At 35.2% G+C, this 17787-nt stretch overlaps 2 protein-coding genes across 4 annotated transcripts; one reads left to right on the top strand and one right to left on the bottom strand.

Moving 5' to 3' along the window:
• Positions 1-388: 388 nt before the first annotated feature.
• On the bottom strand, positions 389-11087 carry LOC110738357 (putative disease resistance RPP13-like protein 1). 2 transcript variants are annotated; one of them, XM_021918729.1, is made up of 4 exons: positions 10097-11087; positions 3274-7006; positions 3132-3191; positions 389-901 (listed from the first exon to the last, which is right to left on the bottom strand). In XM_021918729.1, exons 1-3 carry the CDS (start codon positions 10481-10483, stop codon positions 3184-3186), a joined length of 4128 nt encoding a protein of 1375 aa, XP_021774421.1. In that variant the 5' UTR covers positions 10484-11087; the 3' UTR covers positions 389-901; positions 3132-3183. The 2 variants fall into 2 exon arrangements, 1 of the variants encoding a protein (XP_021774421.1); XR_002514603.1 differs by lacking the exons at positions 3132-3191; positions 3274-7006; positions 10097-11087 and adding an exon at positions 2122-3034.
• Positions 11088-12559: 1472 nt separating this feature from the next.
• LOC110738356 (putative disease resistance protein At3g14460) lies at positions 12560-17331 on the top strand. 2 transcript variants are annotated; one of them, XM_021918727.1, is made up of 2 exons: positions 12560-13362; positions 14843-17331. In XM_021918727.1, the coding sequence occupies exon 2, from the start codon at positions 15655-15657 to the stop codon at positions 16786-16788; it is 1134 nt and encodes a 377-aa protein (XP_021774419.1). In that variant the 5' UTR covers positions 12560-13362; positions 14843-15654; the 3' UTR covers positions 16789-17331. Both variants share the same exon structure in this region, with proteins under 2 accessions (XP_021774419.1, XP_021774420.1).
• Positions 17332-17787: the final 456 nt, after the last annotated feature.

Here is a 17787-nt window from a genome sequence, read left to right as displayed (position 1 = left end):
CTTGCTCACCCAATTGCTTTTAATTGATATGGCTGTGGTGTAACCAAAAGATTATGCCGGGGTTGTATTTATCTGCAAATTACACGCCACCTCAGTAATCCTTTAATGAATGTCAACAACTAGATTGAGCGATATGGAGAGACATTCTGCAGCTCAAGAACCAAAAATGTGTCGCCTGATAATAAAAATTACGAGCAATTTTAATAGGGAATTTTTATTTTTTACGTTACTTTCCAGTTTTCTTGTGCATACTTGCAACTCAAGTGCTAGCTAGATCATCAGGAGAAATTACTCTAGGAGATTGAAATGACAAAAAATAAATATTATTAGTATTAGTGCTTCCTAAAGCTATTGATCATCAATAGTATAGTAGAAATTACTAAACGTGTGGAGCAAAAGCAGAAATCCTGGTTGCTATTGAACAACAACCAGATGAAATGCGTTGCTATTGACAGTGAAAAGCAAATCCTCAATTTATGTCTCTCTAGTAATAAAAGGCGCATCCTGATGACTTGTCTCTGAATCATAAATGAAAAATGCCAACAATTTAAGGCAATAACAAACCTTGAAGTTGCAACATATAGAGCGGTCTCAAGTATATTGGCTAAACAAAGTTGCTATCAAGCTCAAACAGAGAAATGCCAATTTATGCTTATCTGATGCTTCTTGGTACTATAGCAGTGTATCTTAGCCACACTATTGCTTACTGTAATAAACAGCGTCGAAACTTCCTAGCTTTGACAAGCTTCATTCTACTTGGCACATCTGCAGCGTAACTAAAACACTCTGCCGGGATCTGATCACTTTGCAACTATGAAATGACATTAATCCTTGGATGAATGTCTGAACGTGGACAAACTTTCTGCAGCTCTAGAAGTGTAGAACCAATAATGTTTGTCACCTGATATAAGAGAGTATGTGCAATGCTATTAGGCAAAGGATTATATGCTATTGCTTCTAGCTTTCTACAAGTTTCTAGTGCAAACATGAGATAAAATAGTACAAATCATCTCATTGTTTAAAAGAAAAAAAAAAAAAAGATGATACTTGAAAATTATAAAATACCTCGTTGACTATAAATCACCTACTAGCAGTATGTAGAAGTCAAATTCATTGCCCTTCCCTTACAGATACTCAGTAATAGGTTTACAATACTTTGTTTGGCGCAGCTGTGAAATTTTCATCCTTAATGTATATCTTCTATAGTCATTGGCTACGAGTCTATGACTAATGATTAACTATAATAGCATAAAAAGGAGTAAAATTTACAACTGTGAAAGTGATTGTTTATTTACAAAAGTTTACACAGTACATGACACAGAAGAAGTATCTTCTTACCAGTTAATAAAAGGGAAGAGCATACAATATCAGCAAAAATGAGTTTTTTTTTTTTTTTTCTTTTTGAACTATGCAAAAATGAGTATTGACAAAGTTAAGTGAACTAACAAGCATTATTCATGGAATACTAAGTTGGATACATGAATTAACACTACATTTCAGTTGGCGCTGAATAACTCCAAAGATTTTAGGAGGTTGAAATCATCAGTAGCCGAAAAAATGGGTAATGGTAGGAAAACAAACAGAACCAGCAGGAAGTTTTATCAACAGAGCAAAGAAAGAAGAGTATTAGTAATTAATAAGCTATGAGTGATTATACATCAGAACATACTAGTTTGGGATGATCAAGACAATAAATTAGCCAAGAGATTTTTATAATTTGAGATAACTCTGCAATAACACATGCCTAAAGAAGAAAACCTGGTTGTTATTGAACTACTAGAAGTCAAGAACAGATGAATGGCACTTTAATTGTGATTAAAAACAAATCCTTTAATTTTCTGGCAGACTGAAGAATATGTTACTCGAGTCCTTGAGGTATCCTTTAAACTAGAAGTACGGAATTGAAAGAGCAAAGGAATAAGTTCAGCAATAGAAGTTTAGACACGAATAATGACAAGATAGCCAAAGAAATAACCCCAAAAATCTAAACCATAAACACATGCCATGAGTTGAAATTTCTATCAGGTAACGTAGTTTTTCAGATCACCATCAGCAGCACTAGAAATTACATCTTAAATTAAAAATAAATTGACAGCAAAGGCAAGCTTAATTTTCCAGTACCTTAAAATTGTAGATGTTACTACTGTTAGGCTTTTCAGTTGCATGAGTTCTTAGCACCATAATATGAGCAAACAGTTGCATTTGAAGGTCATGTACTTGCTATTACGATATATCAGAACATTGCACATTTATTCTATAACAATAGCTTCAAGATAGTAAAAATATCAATATTTTTATTTCATCTGAAAAACATCTAAAAAGGTAAATTTGTAACAATCAAGTTAAATACATAGAAAAGGTATCTACAACTACAATATCCATTAGTTTCCACAATGACACAAAATTGAAATCTGATTTGAAGTTAAATTGTAGTATGTCATGAAAGATATGTAAATATGTACAACTAGTTAGTTGATCAAGTTTTCCCTTCCGCGATTACTATTTGCAACATCGTGATAATGTTCCTTCACTTTTCTAGAACTCTATACTAATTATCTGTTTGAGAATGCATAATACAAGGGGAAATTCCCTGTTTCTCACATGACATTTTCGTGAATAAATCAACAAATTTTTCATTATTGTGGGCTTCACAATTGAATAAAGTTGAATAAAATTGTTGGTTTATTAACGAAAATGCCATGTGAGAAACAAATTTTGTTTTTCACTATGAGAAACTGGGGCATCCCCACAAAAAGTAGGCAAAAAGGCCAGGCAATATCAATGTACTAATGTTCTGGTCTATAGATGTTGCATGGTCTTAGAATTCCTAAACAAAGTATCGCTTAACGAGTACAACAACCAAGTTTCAACAGCATGTAGGTATGCTGAAATATCAAGATTAGCTAGTTTATGTATCAATTAAGCCAGTGCACGGAAAACTTGAAAATAATAATCAGCTAAAGAATATGTCCTTAAAAGAAAATACCTTTATATATCTAAACTTACTGATCTATTGCATAAAAAATTTTGTACTTTGTACAATCATATATTGTTATAATTAGACTGAAAAGAGACAGAAATTGCAAAGTAAAATGCATAAATTAGCCTGAGATGGTTGAATTCATGCTAACCAGTTTATAATCTTTTGTTTGAGTGAAGTTCCATTGATTGTTGAGTGTTGTATCAACAAGCTGTCAGAAGTGAAATATTAGAAAATGTAAGTAAATGTAAGAAAATGAAACATGTATGCTAATGTAAAAATGTAAAACTTACTTGTTTCGGCTGAGCTTGGTTGACTTCCGGACAGAGGCATTGAGAATTTTCCTCTCCCATAATTTGTTATACGACCATTGGGATCACTTGTCAAATGTTGTTCTATCATTTCACACAATTCAATATCGACATTATCAATGTGTGGAGGAAGGCCATTGTCACCAAAGGATTCCAATTTGTGGCAACCAAAGATATGCATCCTGCGTAGTCTGGGAAGAGTGGAACAACATATTGTTTTCAAATTTTGAAAACTCCCGATATTTAACTCACACAAGGAAGAGGGAAAGTCAGGATAGCTAATGGACTCTAGTGTATCCCAATGATTCAAGCCTTGGGAATTACTAAGTTCTTCATTATAAAAATCTAGAAATTCAAGGGAAGTAAGAAGGTGCAATCCCAATGATTCAAGCCTTGGGCATTCGCTAACAACAAGACGAGTGAGGTTGGGACTGGTGCTGCCATTGAATGATACGGTTTTCAAATTTTGGAAACTGTTGATATGTAATGTAGACAAGGAAGAAGGGAGAGAAAGGTGTGATGTCAGGAAATGTAAACCACCTTCTGCTAAGCTATGGATTTTAGGGCAGTCTTCAATCGCTAAGCTCTGGAGGGAGGTAATATTGTGCAATTCACCAGGAAGCTTTTCTGTCACCAGGGAGGTAATATTATCGCATTCCTTCAAGTGAAGATGTTGTAAAGCTGGGAGAAGCAGGCTTTGCTGTAATGATATTAGACTTGGGCATCTTACTATTTCCAATTCGGTGAGAAGAGGAAGTTCTAATTTGTCACTTCCACGAGACAAATTCGTAGATTGTTCATCAAATTCTACATACCGTAGTTTCTCGCAATCATTAATCCTCAGCGATTTTAGAGTCAAGGGAATTTGACCAATAGAGACCATAGAATCGCAACTTTCAACAATGACATTTTCAAGATGAGAAATTGAGGAAGACGAATTCGTAGATAGTTTATCAAATTCACCAGGAAGCTTTTCCATATTTTCGCATTCCTTTAAGTGAAGATCTCGTAAAGCTGGGAGAAGCAGGCTTTGCTGTAATGATATTAGACTTGGGCATCTTACTATTTCCAATTCGGTGAGAAGAGGAAGTTCCAATTTGTCACTTCCACGAGACAAATTCGTAGATTGTTCATCAAATTCTACATACCGTAGTTTCTCGCAATCATCAATCATCAGCGATTTTAGAGTCAAGGGAATTTGACCAATAGAGACCATAGATTTGCAATACATAACAATGACTTCTTCAAGATGAGAAATTGAGGAAGACGAATTCGTAGATAGTTTATCAAATTCTACATACCGTAGTTTCTTGCAATTATAAATCCTCAGCGATTTTAGAGTCAAGGGAAGATGAGAAGTTGAGGAAGACGAATTCTTCAATTCCAAGGATTGTAGCTGCTCGACTTCATTGATTTCCAACCTCCTAAGAGAAGGCAAATGAGGAGGTATATCACCTTGTAATGACGGACAATCATAAATAGAAAGCATTTCAAGGTTGGGGAATGCCTTGTTGTCAACTAGTGGGTGCACCCACTTCTCCCAGGATCTCATACAAGAAAATTCTAGAGTCTTCAAAGATGGAAAAGGAATTGGGCATTTCCCATAAAATTCAAGACCAACCTCCTTAATACCATCCATACAGACAATCTTAAAACTCTTCAATGAGCGTAGTTGCCCCAATGGAGGCAAGCATACACAATTATCACAACTATGCACATATATGTCCACCATGTTAATGAAAGAGGAATCTCCCAACCAACTTGGGAATGTCGAGCCCATGTAATCCCCCAACTCACACTCTTTGATGGAAGTGTGAGGCCGCAACTTCTCAACCACATCTTGCATTTTATTGCCATTGACCACTTCTCTCCATCTACGCCTCCATATCAATTCCAACCGATCAAGATGCTCTTTCTTACACAACTGGGCTTCCTCTGCGTCCTTAACCTCAACCTCTGTCACATTTAATAGCGCGAACATGATTCTTAATCTTCCACGGAGCTGATTCAACTTCCCCAACTCCCTTAACCTGGACCCACCTAGTATATCCAGAGTCTGCAAGTTTGTTAATTTCCCGATGCCAACGCAATTGTTTCCAGCGTACAGGTGACGAAGTTTCCCAAGCGATTCAATACATAGAACCTTCTCAAGTCCACCACATCCTTTCAAACAAAGTGTTTGGAGATTCCAAAGATCGTTGATTGAAAGTGGCAACTCTTTTATTCTTCTAAGTTTGAGACTAAGGTAGCGCAAGTGCTTTAAATCACCGATACATTCTGGCAAAGCTTCAATTTCATCCGAATATAGAAATAGAGTGCGTATGTAACGGATTTTGTTGAAAAAATCAGAATAGTCAATTTTCAAAGCATAATTCCATAGAAAAGTACGCAACTGAGAAGCCATAATTTGATTTCCCAAGGTTTGAACATGCTTGGTGATAAACAAATGACGAGTTCTTCTGAAATCCGTCTGTGTATCCGTGCCATCCATTACGTTGCATAGGTTGCCTGCAGCAGATTGAGCCACATCATGTATGAGGTCATGCATGATAAACATTCCTCGTGCAGATGGACTTTTTTCAAATAATGACCTTGATACCAAATCATTGAAGTACTCATGGCCAATATCTTCCATTCTTTCATTTGTTGTGGTGTCTGGTAGGAAGCCCTGAGCCATCCACAGTTGGATAATCTCCATCTCCTCAAATTCGTAATCTTTAGGAAATATGGAACAATAAGCAAATAAACACTTCAGAAGAGATGACAGATGATGATAACTCAACCATAGAACAGGCAAAATTTCACACGTCTTGCTCCAAATATTGCTATCTATTATCCTTTGGCGCCGACTCTTCTCCACTGTCTTTCGTAGCAGACCACCAAGAGCTTTTGCAGCCAAAGGCAATCCATCGCATTTGCGGATAATATCATCCCGCCTCTCAGCAAGGTCTGAATGCATAGTATTAACATGCTGCTGAAATATACTCCAACAATACTCACCAGACAAATGTTCTAAATGGATGGGGTTGGGATTATTCATCACCCTTGCAGTGACCTCCTTTCTGGTTGTGACGATGACTCTGCTTCCTCGTGCTGCACCAAGAAAAGGTATTTGTAGCTGGTTCCACTCCTCATATTTCTCACTCCAAATATCATCAAGAACAATTAAGAATTTATTGTCCTTTAGCACTTGCTGCAATTTCTCTTGTGCTTGATTCAGGTTGCTACAATCAAAATTGCCTTGGGTGGCCGAGTTGATGATATCATTTGTTATCCGTTTCACATCAAACGCATCTGATACGCACACCCATGCCTTAAGAGCAAAGTGAGTCTTCACCTCCTTATCATTGTAGACATACTGCGCAAGAGTTGTCTTCCCAATGCCTCCCATTCCAACGATAGGGATCACAACATAATTCTCATAACTTAGTTTATCTTCCAACAATTGACAGATGATATCTTTTTTCGTATCATTCCTCCCGTAAACATGATGCTTGTCGCTTATCAAAGAAGAGGTCTCTCGCATCTTTCGATGCTGCTCCTCTACTGCGTTTGTTGGTTGCCTCAAGTTGTTGGTTAGGAGACCCAAAGTCGAAACCCGGGTTTGAATCTTGTTCAAGGCATTACTTATCTCATCAATCCTTGATGAAAAGTCTGGACCAGAGTATCCAATTTGCCGGGAAGTACTACATCCACACGCCAAAACACTGCCAACCTGATTGATGCAAATGATGCGTTTAGACAATGCTGAAATTCTACAGCTAATTTATTCAAGAAAAAAGCAAATAAACTATTAAAATTAAACTTGTATAAAAATATGATAGAAATCCTTCTTTCTCTATGCATAAACAAATTATTTACTCTCTCCATGTTTATTTTTTAATTTATTTACTTTTCTATTTCACGAAAACCAAAAATCTATACTAATATTTAATAGCAAGAACTTTTGCAAACAATATACATTGGCACGTGTCCCACTCTTTTGTTACACTTTCATTTTTATTTTTTCATTTAATTTTTTGTTTTTTCATTTCCGGAATCTTATTTCACTTAAAAGTCACTTGTATTTTGTGATTCTCCTCTTCACCTACATGAAGTTAGTTTCTTTCAAAAATATAATTAATTGTTCACTTACGTCTCTTGGTTCTATCAATTTCTTATATAATAGAAGATAGTTGAGTCAAATATTATAAACATCTCTTCATATATCTTTTTACCTAGAAAAATGAAAAATTGAAAAATATTAAACAGGATCATTAATTTTACTACTAATCTTTCATTATTTTGCTTATATCTTTGAATTGATAGGCATATTTGGCTTAATTCCAATTAAAGAGCAATATCAATATACAATTGAACAACATGTCATATTCTCTCCGTATCTAATAAGTGTTACACTCACTAAACGCGGCTATATTTTAATAAGTGTTGCACTCACTAAATGCGGTCATATTTTAATAAGTGTTACACTTCTTTTTTTAACAAAAAATTACATTTTTAATGTTATATATCTATCTTTTCATGGTCTCGATCTAAACCCATTTCTACTTTTTTTTTTTAGAAAAAATACACTTTAATAATCCTAACTTTGCCAAATTTACTTTAAATAATCTCAACTATCGATTATTCTGCAATAAATTCTAGCTTTCACCTGCGTTTTCTTTCTGCAATCCCAAACTAGTCAAAAAAAGTCAACTACCCTTTATTCTACTTTAATAATCCTAACTTTGCCAAATTTACTTTAAATAATCTCAACTATCGATTATTCTGCAATAAATTCTAGCTTTCACCTGCGTTTTCTTTCTGCAATCCCAAACTAGTCAAAAAAAGTCAACTACCCTTTATTCTAGGTTCCTAACACGTGTCAACACGTTAGTGGTTCAAAAATAAAAAAAAAGTACAAGGAAAAAAAAAGAAATTTTTTTTTTAAAAATCTAAACATCCAGCCACGTAGCCACCAATGGTGGCCTTTCTCCCCTGCCAACCCCCTAACCACCTCCTCCCAGCCTCCCGCTGCCGGATTTTGCCACCAAACCAACTCTAACACCTAAAATCGGTCCCCCCACCTCAACCACACCTTGGAAACCACCACCGCCCTTCTAACGCCGCCACGATACCATTCCCATCCCCAACCCAATCTCCAAAGGGGGTGTTTGGTATTTGGGAATTGAGGGTGGGATTGGGAGTTTAAATCCCAATTCAAGAAAAAAGTTTTGTTTGTTTGATGGAAATGGGAATAAAATAGGTTTGGGAATGGAAATATTTAGGGGAGAATTCCCACCATTTTATTACCCAAGGAGGGTAGGTAATAAATGGATGGGAATGGGAATAAGTTTAAAATGACATTTTTGTCATTAATGAAAACAATGAAAGGAAATATTAGTAAGGGTAAATTTGTAAATTGTTATTTATTCCCTATATATTCCAACTCACTATCCAAACAAGGTATTGGTAAATTTTCATGAATTCCCAACAATTAATTCCCAATCCCATTCCCACCTTTTAATCCCCGAACTCCCATTCCCACATTCCAAACGCCCCGAAAATAGACCCCCTCCCTTCCTACACCACTGAAATCGGCGTCCCCTCCCTTCCCACACCACCGAAACCGGCCTCCCTCCCTTCCCCCAACCCAGAAACTGACTCCCTCCCTTCCCCCACCTTCAAACTAGGTCCCAACGGCTACGGTTTCGGGGCTAGCTAGGTTGCGGGATAGGGGAAGGGAGGGGTCGGGAAATGGTGGTGGGCGCTGGAAATCTGAGTTGGAAATCCGGCTGGTGAGGCCGTGGCCACCGGCTGTGGTCATGGTAGGCTTGGTGTTTTGAATATTTATTTTTTTAAATCTTTTTTTCTTAAACAAGCGACACGTGGCAATTATGATTTTTTTTTGAAAAATTTACCTTCTCTCCAGGTTACTGGTAATCGGGATTGAAGAAAGAAAACACAGGTAAAAGTTGATATTATTGTAGAATAATCAAAAGTTAGGATTATCTAAATTAAATTGGGCAAATTTGGGATTATTAAAGTGTATTTTTTTTTTTTAATTACTCCAGTATTAAATTTTTCCTCTCACATTTATTATTGCTTTTCAATAAACTATTAAGTATTAACCCCATTATATTTCTTTTACAATTTTTAATACTCCAACTACCCTCACTTATCTCTTATTTTTATAAAGTCAATTAAATTACTTAAAGCTATGTATCGTTCGAAGTCTAACAAGACCCATATACTCCGTAACTAAGTATTATCAAGTCCATGTTTAGTTCACCCTTTTTTTTTTTTTTTTTTTTTTTTTTTTTTTTTTTTACGAAAACAGGCGAGCTTAAGAAAACATAGTTCATCTTATTTTTTTTTTCATTAAAAATAAATTCAGATGAGATCATCGTATTATATGCGATTTTCATCGCTAAATATCTTTAATTTTGAAAGTTATCAATTAATAAGATACACACTATTACAAATATAACAAGACTCCCATTTAATACAATTTTTATTTAGATTATCGTTCACATAAAATCAAAGTTTGATTTAATGAGACAATCAGATTAGATCAGCAACTAAAAAGTGAATTAAAGAAGCTCTAAATCACAAAATGAAGTCAAAGTGGGTTAACACAGTCAAAACATGTGAGCTCGGTAAAAGAAATGGATTAAGTTTAATTTATGCACATTTAGCACTACTATATCCTACTCAGCTACTCTACATGTATCTACAAAAGTGTACGAGTAACACTTTGAATTAAAGAGCAAATATATACTTTAGAAAATGCAGTGGATTAGTAGATAGAAATAGAAGTACAAACCATATTATGGAAGGAAGTTGGAAGAAATCCACGAGCATTCTTCTTGAAATGATGAACATCAAAATCATCATTATTACCCTGATTCATTTTCAGGGCTTGATATGCAAAGTCATCCAAAAGATCCTCCAAATCAAAAGCCAAGTCTTGAAGATTCTCCAGCCACAACCTGATTGCAGCTCCGTGTTGCTCATCACATTGTTTCTGTTCAGCATCGCTCAAAACCCTTTCAATCATCTCCAGCTCATTCTTCCAATCTTCGATATTGATTTTATTTTTAGAATTCTTTCCTTTGTTGACCAGCTTCATGAACTGCTTCACTCCTTCAGAGACCAGTTTATCCAACACTTCTTTAAACATTGCTGAAACTACCATCTCTACAACTTCCATACTTGCTTTTCTTTTTTTTTTTTTTCCTTTCTTTTTGAAATAAAGTTGAAAACTCTTCAGAAAAATTTATGAATGAAATGAAAGGTTCTGTAAGTTTTGGGGGTTTAGAGTGGAAACAAGTGGAGAACTGAATTATTAGTATTGTGGAAAGAAGTGGATAATTTGGTACTCACATTTAAAGTGAAATGTTACATGTGGGTACTCACAACAGTCACAATGGTCAATTATTGTGGAAAGAACTGTATTTTTGTTGAATTGGTTTCTCCTTCATATTTTTTTGGGTGGGGGAGGTGAAATGAAGTTGAAAACTGCAGAGAGTTGGATAACAGAGAACGAGTGATTATGACTAAAATGAATGGCTCTCTTAATTAGTTTTGGGTGTTAATAAAGTGGAAAGAAGTGGAGAAATATCATATATGAGAGATGGAAATTAAATTCAGATAACAAGTGATTGTGAATGAAATGAATGGTTCTCTTAGTTTTGGGGGTTTATAATGTGGACACAAGTGGAGAAATATTGTAAATGAGAGTTGGAAATTCAGATAACAAGTGATTGTGAATTTGTAAATGACATGAATGGTTCTCCTACTTTGGGTTTTTAAGGGTGAAAGATGGGAAGAAATGAATTATTGACGTAAAATATTGGTACCCATTATTCTTTTTTAAGTGTCCTATTAGGAGGTTTGGCACTATTAAGTAATTAGGGTAAATAACGATATTAAAGAGTTAAACATTTTTTTTCACGAGAAGATAAAAGGCCTTCCTAGCTCAATTCGACTCCAAGGCAAGACATTATTTAGTACAAGAGAGGCAGTTATTTAATTTCCTTTGATGTCTAGTTTAGTTTCCTGCGCTTCTCTAATTAGTATCTTTGTCACTTGTTCTTTATAAGGATTAATATAAACATGTAAAAAGGACAGCGGAAATACAAAGCCTAATTCCAGGAATCAACTTAAATTCCACTAGTGTCATACAATAATATATAGAGTATATAACCTAATCCTGTGCTTCAACCTGCAACTTATTACCGAGTACTATTACTCTCTATCTTTCATTTCACAATGATCATTGGAGGTTTCTCCATTACATTGTACTATTGTAGTACGTAGTAACCAAGTAAATCCTTTATCTTTCCCATTCCTTTGATTATTAAGTTATTGGCTAATTATTATATATATAGTGTCATGTCAACTGATATCAATTCGAAATTAATTATTGAAAAATCCGATGTGTGTTGTTGATTCTTTGTTAATTACTTTATATTTAGCTTAGCTTTAAATTTGGTTGGTACAATTTTAGTATTACGGAAGATTATTATTATGTTTTTTATATGTGAAAATCACTTACAATAGATGAGTAGCATCTAGGGATAGCAATTCAATCTGAATTCAATTCGAATCCGATTCGAAGAAAAAAAAAATCTGATCCGAATCCGTTTAAAATTAGTTCCAATCCAAATCCGAATAGGAGGCGGATCGGACTTGGACCTTATGCAAAGTCCGACCGAGTCCGAGAGTATAAGCATATGGTTTACAACTTGGGACAATTACTTGTTTGTTTTGTAACAAAATTTTGTTATGTAACTTAGTGTATAATTTAAATATGTTATGTTTATACTTCACTCATCAGTATGATAATACAAGCAATTATAATATATCACACATTACCCAAAAAAAAAAAGCGGATCATTTCAAGGTTCGAATAAATGGACCGGATTCGGATCCGAAATAAATTACAAGTTGGATCGGACTCAGATTCGGATTTTTCGGATTCGAATTCGAGTCCAGGGTTCGTTTACTAAACGAATCAGATTTAGATTTAGCCGCATCCGATCCATTGCCATTTCTACTAGCATCCACTAGCATGACTACATACATAAATTTCACTCATTTTCTAAGAAGTAAACTCCATAGGAACTAAAAATTAAAAGAAATAAACTTTTCTACGTTCAACCAAATGATCACTACATCTAGCTAGTTTCACTTTCCTCAACTTAAAAAAAATAATATTTACTTTTGAAACGCTCTCTCCATGTTAAGATAAAAAATTATTATGCAAAGTGGGTCGATTTTTTTTTATTTTTTATTTTGTTTTTTTTATATTTGTTTTATCTTGTTTTTGTGAGTTACAGAGAGGAATTGTGGGGATCATAACAACTAAAATGAAAATATGACAATTTAATTGATATTGACCTAAAAACCAATGTGACAATCTTAAAGAGATGGAAAGTACGTAGTATAATTTTTAATTTACGCTAAGAAAGAAAGATGAGGACGGATTATGGGTGGGTGGATAAAATTAATATTAAAGCTTGACTGTTGACTTGCCCAAACCACGGGATCTTGATGACTCTTGACAATTCTACTCAAATAATAGTGTTACACCCCACTATCAACCATCAAAGAACGACTCGATTATCGTTTACTTCCTAATTTACAAAATATAGCCTCAATTGAATTTCTAATATCAAAGTAAACATACATAAAAAAAAAATATAAAATGGCTATAGGAGAAGCTTTTCTTTCAGCATTTTTGCAAGTATTGTTTGAGAAGATGTTGTCACCAGGAGTTACAATGTTTATGAAGTTAATAAGGGAGGCAAAATACAACGAAAAACCATAAAGCAATGGGAGAAGCAACTTAGAATGATAGAGGCGGTACTAAGCGATGCCGGGCAGAAGCAACTTGATAGTAGTAATAATGGTGTAAAGTCATGGATGCAGGATCTTCGAGACTTGGCTTATGATTTAGAAGATGTGTTGGATGCATTTGCTACACAAGCTCAAATTTATGAGTTGATGATGATCAAGGAAGATGTGCACGGCCGTGTTTTGAAGAATAACGACCCCAATTTTGCTAGTTCACCTAACAATAATATGGTTTGTTAAGTCCTCCACTTTGTACAATATTGCTTATTTTGGTAGTATATTACTACTATAATCTTTTCATTCGCAATAATCTTCCTATATATATTTGTTGTTTTAACTAGTCTTCCACAGAATTTTTCATTTTTTTCAATACACATGACGTTGATATTTTTTTTTTTCTTTACTTCACCCTACTAATTTCTTAATATGCAAGTCCAAACCTAATAAGAAGATTTTTATTTGTGAATTGAACAAGTTATAAAAGTATATACAAATAACAAACCACGAAGATTATCATGGTTTAACGTAAAAAAGTATACATTAGTCCCAATTGTTTGGTTAGGAATTTAGACCGATTTTACCAGTATGGTTCTATCTAAACATAATTTGTCTATTATTCCAAAACCAAAAAAAAAAAAAAAAAAAAAAAATTAAATAAAATAAAATAATTTGTCTAATTGTATCTTAAATCATCAAATTTCAAGGTGTTAGATACATACCCATTATAGGTAGCCGATATTGGGTAGGAGTAGGTAGGTGGGGTTGTCGTAGGGGTATAGAAATTTTAATTAAGTGGATCAAGATATAGAGGAAGTGAAGAACGATAAATTTATATCCACTTGAACGAGTATAGATATTAGATACATACCTAATAGGTCAATACGTAGTGGGTAGATGGTGGGATGAAAATTTTACGTGGGTGTGACTTGTATCAAGTCATCTCCCTGTGTTTTGTAATTGTTATGTGCACTTGGCTAAATTTTGCCGCAGCTTGCATATCTGATTTTGTCGGGAATTCCGAAGTATTCATACTTATGTCTTGTTCAAACCAATCTTTTGGGTTATTTTTTTTCCGCCAAATGACTATCTCATTGAATTGGTTTCTATATATTGCATACCACCTGTTCGATGAAATGTCGCAATTAGATTAACTAGCGTACATGATATTCTTAGTTGTACTCGTATTACACAGTATGCAACATTAAGCAGTTATTTTCTTGCATTCACCTGTAATTCTTCTTACAGAATTTTCTTATGAGCATATTGTATACAAATTTAAGCAATATTATGGATTCTTTGGAATGTTAAGGATGTTGAGTGTTGATATACAATAAAATCATAGAATGATTTAGGATAATTTCATGTAGAATTTCTGATTTTTTTTTTTTTTTTAATTTTTAAATACAATATCTTACTTTACATAATTTGTCTTGCAGAAAAACTCTTTTTACCATAAGCAATGTACATAGCCAGCAACTATATAGCAGTAGCTAACATGTTTCGACTGATTAGTGACTAATAATTGTCGAGTATCAAATTGACAGTTAATTCTTTCGTAATGAGTTTATTATCGAGTATTCAGTATTATATAATGTATGCAAATTCATTAACTATCTCAAATTTTACAGTAATGCATGAGTTTTACTAATGTTCAAGTTTCCTTGCTGCACTATAATTGCCTTCAGTAACTAATAGCAATATCTTCTGACAGGTGCAAAGCATTGTTGTTAGTGGATCAAAAGCTGTGGAGCATCTGTCATTCATGTTTAACTCGGGCCAAGATTTAACAGCGAAGATAGAAGAGATTAATCAGCAGTTGAAAGAAATTTTAAGCCAGACTAAGGGCTTAGGACTTTCTGTACATGTGATGCAGCAACAAGTTATACCTCCAAGAGCAGAACGAGAATGGAAAAGCTGGCAGGAATCAACTTCTTTGTTATGTGAGCCATTTGTTTATGGACGGGAAGGTGACAGAAAAGAGACCATAAGTCGACTACTGAATGATGAGAACTCAATGACTGGTAATAACTATGTTGTAATTCCTATTGTTGGAATAGGAGGCATTGGTAAGACGACTCTTGCTCAGCTCATCTACAATGATGAGGAAGTGGAAGTGTTTTCTTTAAAGGCATGGGTTTATGTATCTCAAGTGTTTGATGCTAAAAGAATAACAACATCAATTATTAATTCAATCACTGGTGAAAGCAACACTTTTTGTGATCTTGATCAAGCTCAAGTGCAATTGAAGAAAGTGCTAACAGGTAGACGATTCTTGATCGTACTTGATGACATATGGAGTGAGAAGTATAGTGATTGGGATAGGTTACGGACCCCATTAAGAGCAGGAGCGAAGGGAAGTAGAGTTGTGGCTACTACAAGAAGCCAGAAAGTTGCCAGGATCATGAATCCACAGCTGAATAGTATGATTTTGTTGGAGGGTCTCTCAGATGATGATGTTGGCGTATAATTGTACAAAATGTATTTGATGATGCTGGTATTTCTTTAAGCCCAAATTTTAGCTTAATGAGAGATGATATGACAAGAAAGTGCAGAGGCCTACCCATGGTAGCGAAAGCTCTTGGAGGCCTTTTGAGGTCTAAAGTAGAGGATGAGTGGCAAGAGACGCTTGATTATGATACTTTGAGGATGAGCGAGAGCAGGGTATTAGAGGTATTGGAGTTGAGTTTTCATGACCTTCCATCGCATCTGAAACGGTGTTATTCTTATTGCTCCATTTTTCCATATGATCATGTATTTACAGGGAAGGATGTCATCTTATTGTGGATGGCTGAAGGATTTTTACCCGAAAATGGAGGAAACAAGCAAATGGAAGACATAGGCCATGATTATTTTCATGATCTAGTATCAAGATCATTTTTTGAACCGAGCATAAAGGGATCAGAATATTTCAAAATGCACAGCCTACAAAGTGATTTGGCTCGAGAGGTTGCAGGTAAATTATGCTTAGCAATAAAGGATTGTTCAGTTAATAAAGATTGGCCGAAGGCCTCTTGTAGAGCTCGACATATATCCTTCACTGAACTAGATGAGCCTGACAGATGCGACGGTATGTTTTCCTTGAAGGTCAGCCACTTTCGTACTTTTGCTCATTTTGACAAGCATATATTTTCTGGTTCTTCAAATCGAGTACTTGATCTTATAGGAATGTTTCAATGCATGAGGGTGCTACTGCTACCTCACATGGGATTTACAATATTTCCAGAATCCATAGGCGATCTTAAGCTCTTACGGTTTCTCGATCTCTCATACAATAATATTGAAGAATTGCCTGATTCCTTGAGCAACCTTGTTAATCTCCAAACTTCGTTGTTGAAAGGTTGTGACAAACTTCAAAAGCTGTTGGAAAATATGAGATGCTTAATCAACCTTCGCCATGTGGATATTGATGGCACCTCTGTTCATGAGATGCCATTGGGGATTGGGAATCTGACGAACCTGCAAACATTGAACAATTTTATCATAGGAGCAAATGCACCCATTATAAGAGATTTGAAGAATTTGAATCATCTTAGGGGAAAGCTAACTATAACTGGCTTAGAAAATGTGTTAAGCTCCAATGACGCAAGAGAAGCAAGGCTGCATCAGAAATCAGGTCTTCATGAGCTAGAGATGGTATGGGATTGGGGAAACTTTTAACGGGGTTGATGACAACACTAGAATAGATGTGCTTGATCAGTTGGAGCCTCACAAATCTATCAAAGTGTTAACTTTGCGGAACTACAACGGTATGGCGTTCCCAAGATGGTTGGGAGACCCTTCTTTTACTAAGATGGTTACTATAAAGCTAGTAGGTTGTGAGAGATGTGAATCTTTACCACCACTAGGAAAGCTGCCATCATTGAAGGAGCTTGAGGTTCAAGAAATGCGTGGTCTTAAAGTCGTAGGTTATGATTTTCATGGTGTTGGTTGTTCAAATCCATTTCCGACATTAAGAACTCTGAGGTTTAAGTCTATGACTTCTTGGGAGAGTTGGTTACAGTCATCAGCTGATAACAGGGGATTCTCTTGCCTTCAAGAGCTTTCAATCAAGGATTGTTCATCTCTACAGCAATCTTTACCTTCATGTCTCCCTTTGCTACACACACTTGAGATACAACGTTGCAAGCAACTGTATGCCTCTCTTCCAAGCCTCCCTCGACTCCAAAAGTTGATAATAGATGATTGTTCATCCCTTGTCATGGTTGATCAGCTATCTTTGACCCTTCGGCAATTAGTTATCTCTAGTTGCCAGAAACTACAGTTCGTGGAATTCAGGGATTCATATTCTTCTTATGATGAAAAACTTACTCTGGAGGTTCTGGAGGTTGTCAATTGCCAATCTCTGTTAACGTTGTTGAGTAAAGATCGCCTCAAAACCCTTGAAACTCCTAGTTCTTTTCCCACTTTATGATTAACAGAAAGAGGAAATATTTCTTCTTCTGATCTTTCACTATTTGAAGAAGGTTTGAGTCCATCAAAACTTGCTAACCTCACCAAGTTAACAATAAGTGAATGTCCCTATCTCATCTCATTTCCGGAAGATCTTGTTCTCCCTGGCCTACGAAATCTTCTGATATCAGTTTGTCGAAACCTAGAGTCCCTCCCAAATCAAATGCATAACTTCACTTCCCTCCAAGACCTGTTTCTTACAAACTG

The sequence above is a fragment of the Chenopodium quinoa genome, unplaced genomic scaffold, assembly GCF_001683475.1.
Source record: "Chenopodium quinoa cultivar QQ74 unplaced genomic scaffold, ASM168347v1, whole genome shotgun sequence".
Classification (NCBI taxonomy): Eukaryota; Viridiplantae; Streptophyta; class Magnoliopsida; order Caryophyllales; family Amaranthaceae; genus Chenopodium; species Chenopodium quinoa.
The sequence above is the reverse complement of the archived record's forward strand: the minus strand, read 5'-3'. Positions and strand labels throughout refer to the sequence as shown.

Excerpts from the sequence above, each read along its gene's own strand:
- LOC110738357 (XM_021918729.1), bottom strand. The coding sequence starts at position 10,483 with ATGGAAGTTGTAGAGATGGTAGTTTCAGCAATGTTTAAAGAAGTGTTG. Across the intron at positions 7,007-10,096 it reads CAACTTCCTTCCATAATATG|GTTGGCAGTGTTTTGGCGTG; the intron begins GTTTGTACTTCT and ends TGCATCAATCAG.
- LOC110738356 (XM_021918727.1), top strand. The coding sequence starts at position 15,655 with ATGAGAGATGATATGACAAGAAAGTGCAGAGGCCTACCCATGGTAGCG.